The sequence below is a fragment of the Austrofundulus limnaeus genome, unplaced genomic scaffold (genome assembly GCF_001266775.1).
Source record: "Austrofundulus limnaeus strain Quisiro unplaced genomic scaffold, Austrofundulus_limnaeus-1.0 Scaffold17, whole genome shotgun sequence".
Taxonomy (NCBI): Eukaryota; Metazoa; Chordata; class Actinopteri; order Cyprinodontiformes; family Rivulidae; genus Austrofundulus; species Austrofundulus limnaeus.
Genome location: NW_013952419.1, coordinates 1,134,877 through 1,146,070, shown reverse-complemented (window position 1 = coordinate 1,146,070; position 11,194 = coordinate 1,134,877). Strand labels below are relative to the sequence as shown.

Below are 11,194 nucleotides of genomic sequence, written 5' to 3'. Positions count from 1 at the left end.
ATATGCTGGGGAATGCTGGGGAAAAACAGTTTCTGATGAAAATCATAATTTCAGTATAATTCCATACTACAAAACTACCCAGTTCTAAAATAACTTGTTTTTTTTTACTCTGTATTACCCAAAATGCAGGTCATTGGGAAGTCTTGAAATTATGACTAATACTTATTCAATGACTAAGTGAGACTTCTGAGTTAAATCAGTCTCAGTAAAATAACCTATTTAGTCAGAAATGGAACAACCTGTTCAGTCACTTGGGGACGATTATCTGAGTCAAGAGACCTGAGGCAGTACCAGCATGGGTCAGGAGGTTGATCTGAAAATASAAAGAGTACAAGGTTAAACAAACAAATGTCTCAGATGTTTACAGATAACTGGACAGTTCTAATACACAGACCTCCTTTAAACATAAAATCAAAGTGCAGTGATTACCAAAAGTTAACATGCTGGGTTTATCGTTTGAGTTAGATTTAGGATAAAGATATGTGTTGGACATTCAGTTTTGGCAGTTAAAGTGTAAATGTGAGGTTTGGTAAATCAGAGAGAGACACAGAAACAATCCTGAAATAGTACGGCGTGTGTCTTACTCTGTGTGACGGAGGGATGAGATGACGCTGATGTGGCAGTCATCTCTTCTTCTGTTGACAGGTGGGACCGCAGGAGGCTGTCCCCATCCCTCTGTGTGTCTGTGATGTCTGCAACCTCCTGCTGCAAAGCTTCCTCAGCCCTGATACACAGATCCTCTTCACCCTCATCAGTCACACAAACCAAAGAGCAAAAGCACATGAATTTAATTTCATTGTTGTTGAAAAGTTTGATGGACCTTATTTGGCATTTTGTGACCCACCACGAGTTCTGCCTCTCCGTCGTTGGCTCCACCATCATTGCCTTCCTCTTTCTGTGAGTTTTGGGAATCATCTGCCTCCTCGTCACAGTTCTGGGTCAGTGTTTCAGCTTCGATAGAAGTTGTCCCACTGAGGTTGCAGAGGGAAAAAAAAGGCCGCCAAATTAAAAGACATGCCCTCCTAACTGCTGAACCAGAGGGTTATCAGCTAATCAGTCACTAGCTGCTTCCACCTGCTCAGCTTCTACTGTTACTCTCAAGGTGAACGCTTGATTAGTCGTGAACATTAATCCACTCCTTGCCTTACCTTTCTGTGCTCTCTTCCTCCATCCCTGCTCATATGTCTCCCACCCAGGGCACCTGCTGTGTTATTTCCTTCTAATCCCGCTGTTTTGTTTTTAACTTTTCTCTTCCTGTTTACGCCTGCCGGCCTGCCTCTCTCCTCTATGTCTGTGAAACGGAAACTCCACTCTTTTAATATTTCATGTGTCTGAATAGCTCCACAAGCGGGTCTCTGTAAAGAATAATCAGGTGAGGGCTCTGATGTCTGCGCGGTGGAGTCTGATTTGACGTGAGCAAAACCTGACGAGACCTGCAGAGGTCTCACATAGTTACTTTAATTAATCTCAATGAAGATATTTCATGATATGTTGACCTTATAAGTACAGTATATGATGAATGATGACCAGCTGATTTTAGTGGAAACAAACATTTTTATCTATGGCTTTTAGATTGTTAAATTTTAAATACAGACAACAAATATGAGCACATGAAGTTAGGTAAAAACAATATAGCAATATCTACTAAAGTACACCCTGGAACTTACTTCATACTTACAGAGTACATATCCAGTACTTACAGGAATTGAGCTGTATTTTGAAGTGATTAGTTACTCTGTGGAAAATAGATGATAGATAGATGGGTGGACAGACGGATAGTTAGGTGGGTGGGTAGATACAGCGGGTAAAATAAGTATTGAACACATCACCATTTTTCTCAGTAAATATATTACTAGAGGAGCTAATGATATGAAATTTTCACCAGATGTCGGTAACAACCCAAGTGATCCATACATACAAAGAAATCAAACATAAATGTCCAGAAATGAAGTTATTTGTAATAATGTGGAATGGCACAGGGAAAAAGTATTGAACACATGAAGAAAGGGAGGTGTAAAAAGGCATGGAAAGCAAAGACACCAGCTGAACTCTCTCAGTAATTAGAAAGCAAGCCTGCCCCTTGTCAGTGCAAGTTAATATCAGCTGGTTCAGTCCCAAATGATGGCCAGGTATCACACAAGAACCATCTGATGATGGGTAAAAGTAAAGAGCTCTCTCAAGACCTTCACAACCTTATTGTTGCAAAGCATAATGATGGCATCAGTTACAGAAGAATGTCTAAACTTCTGAAGGTTCCAGTGAGCACTGTTGGGGCCATAATTCAGAAGTGGAAAGAACATTATTTCACCATAAACCGACCACGACCAGGTGCTCCTCACAAGATTTCTGACAGAGGAGTGAAAAGAATTATCAGAAGAGTTGTCCAAGAGCCAAGGACCACTTGTGGAGAGCTTCAGAAAGACCTGGAATTAGCAGGTACGTTTGTTTCAAAGAAAACAATAAGTAATGCACTGAACCACCATGGCCTGTATGCACGCTCACCACGCAAGACTCCACTGCTGAAGAAACAGCATGTTGAAGCTCCTTTAAAGTTTGCTGCACAACATTTAAACAAGCCTGTGTAATGAGAATATAGTCTGGTCAGATGAGACCAACATTGAACTGTTTGGATGCCAGAATACACATCATGTTTGGAGGTCAAGTGGCACTGCACATCAGCCCAAAAACACCATACCAACAGTGAAGTTTGGAGGTGGGAACATCATGGTGTGGGGCTGTTTTTCAGRATATGGTACTGGCAAACTTCAAATAATTGAAGGAAGGATGAATGGAAAAATGTACAGAGACATTCTTGATAAAAATCTGCTTCCATCTACCAGGATGATGAAGATGAAACATTGCTGGACATTTCAGCAAGACAATGAGCCCAAACACAAAGCCAAGGAAACTCTCAGTTGGTTTCAGAGAAAGAAACTAAAGCTGCTGGAATGGCCCAGCCAATCACCTGACCTGAATCCAACAGAAAATCTATGGAAAGAACTAAAGATCAGAGTTCATAGAAGAGGTCCACGAAACCTTCAAGATTTGAAGACTGTTTGTGGAAGAATGGGCCAAAATCACACCTGAGCAATGCATGCCACTAGTTTCTCCATACAGGAGGCGTCTTGAAGCTGTCATTGCCAACAAAGGCTTTTGTACAAAGTATTAGATAAATTTCAGMAAGTGTGTTCAATACTTTTTCCCTGTGCCATTCCACATTATTACAAATAACTTCATTTCTGGACATTTATGGTTTGATTTCTTTGTATGTATGGATCACTTGGGTTGTTACCGACATCTGGTGAAAATTTCATGTCATTAGCACCTCTAGTAATATATTTACTGAGAAAAATGGTGAAGTGTTCAGTATTTATTTTACTCGCTGTAAATGGGTATAGACGTGGTAGATAGATTGGTAGATGGGTAGATATATTTTGCACTTTCTATCGAGGTAATTTTGGTTTTTAATATTCAATCAAACAAAAAAGCAGCTTCAATCAAAAAAAATTAATCAAAAAATTTCAACCAAACAAAATTTTCAATAAAAACATGTCAACCAAAAAACAATAATTTCAACCAAACAACAAATCAATAAAAAAAAAATAAAAATAATAATAATAATAAAAAATCAATCAACATGTTTTTTGCAAGACAGAAATTTTTGGTTGCATCTCAAACTTTTGGTTGACGCTTTAGGTTTTTGTTTGAACTCAAAAAACTTTTGAACTCAGAGAACATGAACATTCGGGGTGGGATCTAAGGAGCAACAATAATGTAAGACGCTTCCCTCTTGGTTAGTGCGACTGCAGTGGTTTCCTGTTGTCCCTCCCTCTTCGTGCTTGAACTTTGACCCCAACACAGTGCAGCTCYGTTCTGGTCAGGAGGACAAGGCCAGTAAGAGCAAGCGAGCGACACGAGAGTGAGRAGTAAGTAATTTCACATATTCCCCATCATGTTTCTCTAAGGAGACTACTACATACATGGAGATGATCTTAACTGTCTCCCAGATTGTCATGTATTGAGTAAACAGAACTATGTGTGGCCAGGAGGTAGGCTACTGCTAGCTACCTTAGGACAACAGGAAGCCATTGCAGTCCACACTAACCAATAGGGACGCGTCTTACACTGTTGCTCCTTAGATTCCATCCCGGATGTTCATATTCTCTGAGTTCAAAACTTTTTTGAGTTCAAACAAAAACTTAAAGATTCAACCAAAAACTTAAAGCATCACCCAAAAGTTTGAGATTCAACCAAAAATTTACGTTTTGCAAATATCTTGTTGATTTCTTTCAATTGAAATTGCCTTTTTTGTTTGATTGAAATTATTATATTTTGGTTGGAATTATTAATTTTTGATAGAATTTATTTTTTGTTTTGTTGAAGCTGGTTTTTGATTGAATAATCATTTAAAAAAAATTACCTCCATATTTCCCAGGTATGCTGCACAACATTAATTCCACCAGCAGATGGCGGTAGAGCATTTTTGGTGAACAAAACCATTAGGAAGCATAAAAATGTCCAAAAATTAGATTTACAGTTCTTGTGATTGTTTTTTTCTCCTCTCATTCATCCAATTTATAATTTTGTATTTATGGATCTGCAGTTTTCTGATCAGCTTTGTGTTATTTCACCAGTCTGACTTTGGCTTGATAAAACCCCAGTGATTATTACAGATGTAAAAGAAATCCCATATCAGTGAATGACATTTTAAACCTCAGTAGGTACCTGCCTGATGTCACCTGAATATTGTTTTGCTCTTGTTTTCTTATTCAGGGAGATCTGGAATCTGTGCTTGCATGTTTGAGTCTTCAGCATCTGTATGTTTCTTCCTGTAAGTGCACAGCAGGTAAATTGAGTGTTTCTCCTGTATGCGTGTTGTTTTGTGGGAGGAGGGAGACGGGAACATAAGTGGAGATGACTCACCACTCTTTTGTGACAGTGGTGCAGAGAGAGTGTTTTTTTTTCACCCGTTTCTCTCCCTTGGAGCTCGCATACAAAACAAGAAATGGAGAAAGGATGGAGAAGAAAAAGAGGGGAGGATGGGGTGTTAGGTAGCATTAGGGATGAGAGGTTGTGGTGGTGGAGGGAGGCATGGATAATTGCAGGAAAAAAGAGGATACCAAGCAGGACAAAGAAAGCCAAGGGAAAGATGAAAGGGGTGAGCAAAAAGACCTGGGTTGCAGAGATCATAAACAAGGGATGCGTTTCGGTGGGAGAGACCCAGGCAGCGCTGCCTCTGTTGTCCTAATGGCTGCTGAAAGCATGTTTGATGAGGCGTGTTATGTTCAACAATAGTAGTTTAACAGATGAATCAACAAACATGGACACAAGTGAGTCAAGATTCATGTTTGAAAAGCCTTTTCAGGTTCAGGCTGCAAACATCTTCGCTCACAGAGCAGATGTTTACAAAATGATATCCACTGCAGTCATTTTTATATCAGCAACTGAAATACTTTATATTAACATATTCAATGTGTATTTTAGTTCCTTTATACCAATGTATGGATCAACACTTCTCACTACATCCTTCCTCGTGAGGATTATAAATAAACCTTTTTTGCTTCTTTTTTATATTCTCTTCTGAGTGAGTTTTAAAATTTATCACAATTTTCTCAACTGAACAACAATCATGTCGCAACACTGATGAACACTGAGTCAGTTCCTCTGATTATCTGTGACTCATTCAACCAGACTAATCAAAAAACCTACGGAACTATAAAAATAGTTTGAATATATTTTAAACTAGATAAACGGTAAAAATATTAAATAAAATAAAAGCGGAAGATTTTTAAAAAATTGACCCATATTTAGAAGATTCAGTTGATTGATATGTTTATCTCATGCATAAATGATATAGTGACAAATGTTTTGATATAGTATTCTGTCAGTTTAAATTTTAATGGTGGAAATTTGCTCTTGATCTCCTCTCTGATTTTCCAAACTGACATTGCTCTGACCATCTTCTGCAGGTAAGATAGTTACTTCTCATAATCACGCCACTATTTCTTGAGCTACTCTCCAAAATGGACTGCCTCTTTCTCCACACTTTGCAACGTAATCCTTGATTAATGATCAATCACGTAAATATAAATTTTGCAAAAAAAAAAAAAAAAGTAGGAACATTTGTGTTTGATAGATCATTTCTTTGTTGTAAAAATGTGTCTTGGCAATAACGCTTAAAACATTTGTAAGGAACATGTATTTCTGGGATGAGCAGTAGAGCTGAGTATGTGGGTTGCGCACATGAAAACTTTGCTAAATCTTCTCTGCCAAATGGTTTATATTTTACTGTTGACACTATTGACACTTTATTGAACAGTATCTGTCAGTTGTTTTAATGAATCTGATTATATAAATGTTGTGTGCACTCTTTTAAACATCAGTAACAGGAATGTCTCACAGAAACGTGTGAATCAAAACAACGTGAGCACTAACAGAGCTCCAACTAGACTAAATCAGCCCGCACTCAGTTAGCTTAAACACCCACAGGCAAAAAGAAGAGAAAAAAGGGCAGCAGTAATTTTTGGAACCAACTGGTAAAACGGTCCTGAACAGCAGGTGCAGTTTATTTCTTTTCGATGTTACCATAATTATCTCAAACTCTTCTTAATTCAGAGAAAGTAATGGCCAAACGAGACCATCAAACCAACACTGCCTAAAAGATATAAAAATGGAAGGAGGAAAAATACCCAACAAAAAAAGGTATAAAAATACACCATTTGCTTTGCAAAAATACCACAAACAGGATACTATTAGTTGCCATGCAACCTAATATGATTCATTTTTATGTCAGTAATTTGGTGGTTCTAATMCCGTGTCCACAAAATGGGATTCACTGTGTCAGAATATGTACTGGGCTACAAAAATCAAAGATTTTACATCCAAATATATATTTTTATGATACATTTTACTAAATGTTATTGTTTAAATTAAACATTAAAACAAAGTCACAGCACTGTCCAATTTTCATAATCATAATTAAATCATTCAGGAGCCCTATTCAATATTCAAACAGTAATGGCTGACATTTCCTCCCTCATTTCTGTTTCTGTAAATGCATGAGTTTCTGGGGGCCATTAAAGATGAATTGTTGTGCTGTCAGACTCTTCTGTGCCAGGAGCTGGGTGTGCACCAGAATCTGTGCTTCAGAGAGTTGGAACCTTGTTCAGTTTTTTTTTTTTCAAATTGCAATTTAATTATAGCACACCCACTGGGCAAAATGCAAATGATTACTAAAAGGAGGTAACGCAATCTAAAGCTTGACACAAAAATAATCTTTTTATGTGAGGAAAAACAAATACAATTTTGTGTGTTATGCAAGAAACATTGTTGTGGAAATGTTTATGGAGTCGTGCAATTGTGCAGCTGAAAATAAAATATTGTTTGAATTTATTTAGCGATTCTGACAAGACAAATGACATTCATTGAACATGACTGTCTTACATCACAAACACATAAATTATGAGCTGTTCTCAAAACAAAAGAAAGAAAAAATTCAAATTCCGACAAAATAAATGGGATCCGTCAAAAAGAAAAGATTGAATGTAGTGAAATGTAAATAAAATCTAGAGTCAATGTTTTGACGGGTTGAAAAAATATATAAAATTAAATTTAAATCAAAATGCTTTTAAAAGTAGTTACTGTAGAACTAGGAGTTTTTTATTTTTTATTTTTAATATATAGACATTGGACAAAAAGTAACTGTTTGGTAGAGTATTTCTTCATTGTAAAATTGCTTCTCAGCAATAAGTCTTATACTGTTGGAACGTCTGTTAATTTCCCTTTTAAATGATGTTACATTTGTAAGGAACATGCATTTGTGGGATAAGCAGGAGTGTGTGGGTTGTGCATATGAAAAAATTGCCAAATCTCCTCCGCCTTATTTTGCTATTGACACTTCTTTGAGCTTCTGATACCCCACAGGTGCTGCTAATCAGGTGTCCGATGTAAGATTTATTCCAAAGAAGCATTTTTACAACAAAGAAATAATCTACCAAACATTAATTTACTTAGTTTTTGTGCTAAGTTTACATATATGCAATTTTTTTATTTCTTGTTTACATGATCAAATAATCTGCAACTTGGTTACAAGCAGCTTGATTCTTGCAAAGTGTACACAATTACAGGCACTGAACAGTGTGTGAACAGTAAAAATGCTAAACATTTTAAAAGGAATATCTTTTAAAACAGGGTTCTGTGGAAAAGTTYTGAACAATTAATATCTTACCTGTTGTYGACAGGTRTTTGAATGACCTCATCTTTGAGAAACAAAGTTTAATTCTGACCCCTTTTACTTGGGATAAAGCTGGGACATAAAAACAATTTTCTAATTTTAAATGGCACTTTAGTAAGTGGAATTTTTTTGCTAAGAAGTATTTATTCAACTGAATCCTTCATGGAATTCTCGAGTGCACCTGGGACTCCTGGTGTCTCTGCTCTGTGTTCTCCTCAGCCTCCTCAMTGAGACAGCTTCCTTGTTCAGTCCCTTGGTGATTGGCTTCTCATTCATCTCTCTGAAAGCAAAGCCAGAYATGTCAGCTCAGCCTACTTACCTGTCGTCATTGCCCGCCCCSTCCCTACTCATCCGATTAACTCATRTTCAACTRCTGGAACCCTCATGTCTCACTTCTTGGTTTCTACAAAATATTCTTTGGATTTCTATTTTGTGTGGACCTACTTTCARTTCCTCTCATAGATGCAAACTACTCCAACTTACCCATCAATATAAAATCCATTCCTATTTTTATTTTATTTTTTACCTACGCTTTTACCTTTTATACCTACTTTCTGTTGGGTCTTCTTCGGTTCAGAAACCAGACCTCTGTGAAAAACCTTAACTAAATATGACAGGTGGAGTGGGGGRGAATGCGTGACGTGGGGAAACGCACACTCTGGTGTTGCTTGGTCATAGAATTTGACATTTGCTGTTTGGRGCTGTACTTTTAAACAAAGTTCTGTTTCAGAACACATTCAACCTCTGAAAACAAATGTCATTTGTTCAAATAGAWTTGTATTTAGAAAATTTGAACTATCCTTTTATGCAARGGTGTCCAAAATCAGTCCTCAAGGGCTGGTGTCCTGCATAGTAAGCCTCTGCAGGCCTTGATGGCATACTGAGGATGCCTAAGCCCTACTATAAGTTACAAAAAGGAGGAATTCAGACCAAAGCATTGCAGTTCCACTTATATAGACCCCAAATCAATGATTCAAATGTGAACAAGAAGGATTTGAAAGCAAGATGCGTCCTATTTAAAAGAAACCTGGAACAGAAGCATGACTCTGACCATCGCTGTTCATGTTTAGCTTTGACAGTTTGCATAAAGTTGGTTTCCAAACAAAACAAGCACCAACTAGAAGAACTTCGATGAAGTGGAGCAGGAGGGCACGTTTTCTCTGTGATGTGAGTGAGGGGGGAGTGTGGAAACAAGATATAGTAAAACCCATCTGCCAAACACCTTTCCAGCAGCCGACTGGCAGGCTGCAGGCTGCAGGCTGCGGTGAACGTGACTCAATCTTTATCTTGAATGCCAGCAGCTAAATTACTATACAGCTCAAAGAGAATGTGTGTGTGTGTGTGTGTGTGTGTGTGTGTGTGTGTGTGTGTGTGTGTGTGTGTGTGTGTGTGTGTGTGNGTGTGTGTGTGTGTGTGTGTGTGTGTGTGTGTGTGTGTGTGTGTGTGTGTGGTCCTGTGCAGTAAAGTGTACAGATGGATGACTCATCCACCAATCATGTGACTCATCAATCACTGCAGTTACCATTTTCTACCCTCCTTCTGAATTTTTCCATTCTTCTGTTTTCTTTGTGTCTTTTCCTCCTCATTCCCTTCTTTTCTTTTTTGTTTCTTTGTTAATTATTTGAGGTCGTGATGAACTCCCTCTATAGGCTTTTTATTCGTCTCCACGCTGATGTGAGTGGGACACGTTTAAGTTGCTTCCTTTTTTTTTCTTTTCGTTATCCGTTCGTTTTGCTTTTGCTGCTGTAAATGATAGCACTCGCCAAAAAGCCATTAAAAAACTGAACTTTAATAAAATAATTGCTTTTATTTTTGGATCATATAGCAAAACTAGTAATCATCATGCTGTTATTTACACATTGCACGGGCATATTTATTTGACACTGTACATCTTACAATGCTAAAGGTGACATCAACAACAACACGCTCCTTTTACAAGACAGATGGCTTCACTGTACACACAGTGGCCTTCTTCCTTTTGATTTTTCTGTTTTTTTTATCTTCACAGTTTATTCAGAGAAAACGACCACTTTGAATTTCTTCATACTGTTTTTTTCTCTTTTTTTGTTCTTTTCTTTTTTTTGTTCGTTTTTTTTAAGATGCAAGTAGAAAGACGTGCATTTAACGGCTTTACGCACAATCCCTGACTCCCCCAGCCTGAAGCTTTTCAATGGAATTCTTCTGGAAAAAATAACAATAATTCAAATAAAAATAATCTGGGTGTATTTTTTTTCAAAGGCTGCAGAACACACAGTGTGATTTCAAGTATTGTTTTAATTTTTTTTAAAGAAAGAAAATATGACGTGAGAAAATAAAATGATGTGATTTGGGAGGATGAGGGAGTAAATGGAGTTTTTTAATAGGAAAAAATGAAAAAGGATGATTTGCCTATTAGCATGGATCTGCCCAAAAATGTGTTGACACAGTAAGTTTTGAATCCCAAAATGACTGAAAACCCTTGGTCCACCAGGTTGGAAGTGTTCTGTGTTAAGGTTTGTGCTTTTGGAGTCCACAGGGTTGCCACATCGGGGCCATTTGCGATGAAAATAATGTGATATTTTCCCTTTTTAGAACAATGGTGCTTGTAAGGCAAACATCTGAATCTTGAGTTTGAAGGAAACAAAAAAAGAAAATGTGCATCAGAATTGCAGCTGTTTAAAGTTGATTTGATCTGGCATAAGAAAGGCATCAACACACATCAAATACAACAAAAATATACTGTCAACATTTGACAATAGTGGATTTGTACCATTAAAAATTCATCAAACTGGTTTMGCAGAGTGATATGACAGACAGAATATAAAACAGAAGAAACAAAGAGATGTTGTAAACATAATGGGCACATCTGCATGTCAAATCTTAATTGTTGATGTTTGTGCGTCATATAATTCTCTGAACAGATATGAGAACTTCAGAGATCGACCTGAATGGAGGCAGACATACACCATGGTATGTTCTGTT

At 37.4% G+C, this 11,194-nt stretch overlaps 1 protein-coding gene and 1 long non-coding RNA gene across 2 annotated transcripts in view; one reads left to right on the top strand and one right to left on the bottom strand.

Annotated features, from left to right (window-relative positions):
- Positions 1–238: 238 nt before the first annotated feature.
- Positions 239–1,270, bottom strand: LOC106514028 (uncharacterized). Its single transcript, XR_001309856.1, has 3 exons — positions 1,149–1,270; positions 585–971; positions 239–313 (listed from the first exon to the last, which is right to left on the bottom strand). It is a non-coding gene; the product is annotated as an uncharacterized LOC106514028 (long non-coding RNA).
- A 3,510-nt stretch (positions 1,271–4,780) lies between these two features.
- The window catches only part of tmigd1 (transmembrane and immunoglobulin domain containing 1), an 86,378-nt gene continuing 79,964 nt past the window's right edge, over positions 4,781–11,194 (top strand). Inside the window, exon 1 of the mRNA XM_014003205.1 lies at positions 4,781–4,846. Within this exon, the coding sequence (XP_013858659.1) occupies positions 4,820–4,846 (27 nt within the window). The 5' untranslated portion in view covers positions 4,781–4,819. The remainder of the gene's footprint in view (positions 4,847–11,194) is intronic.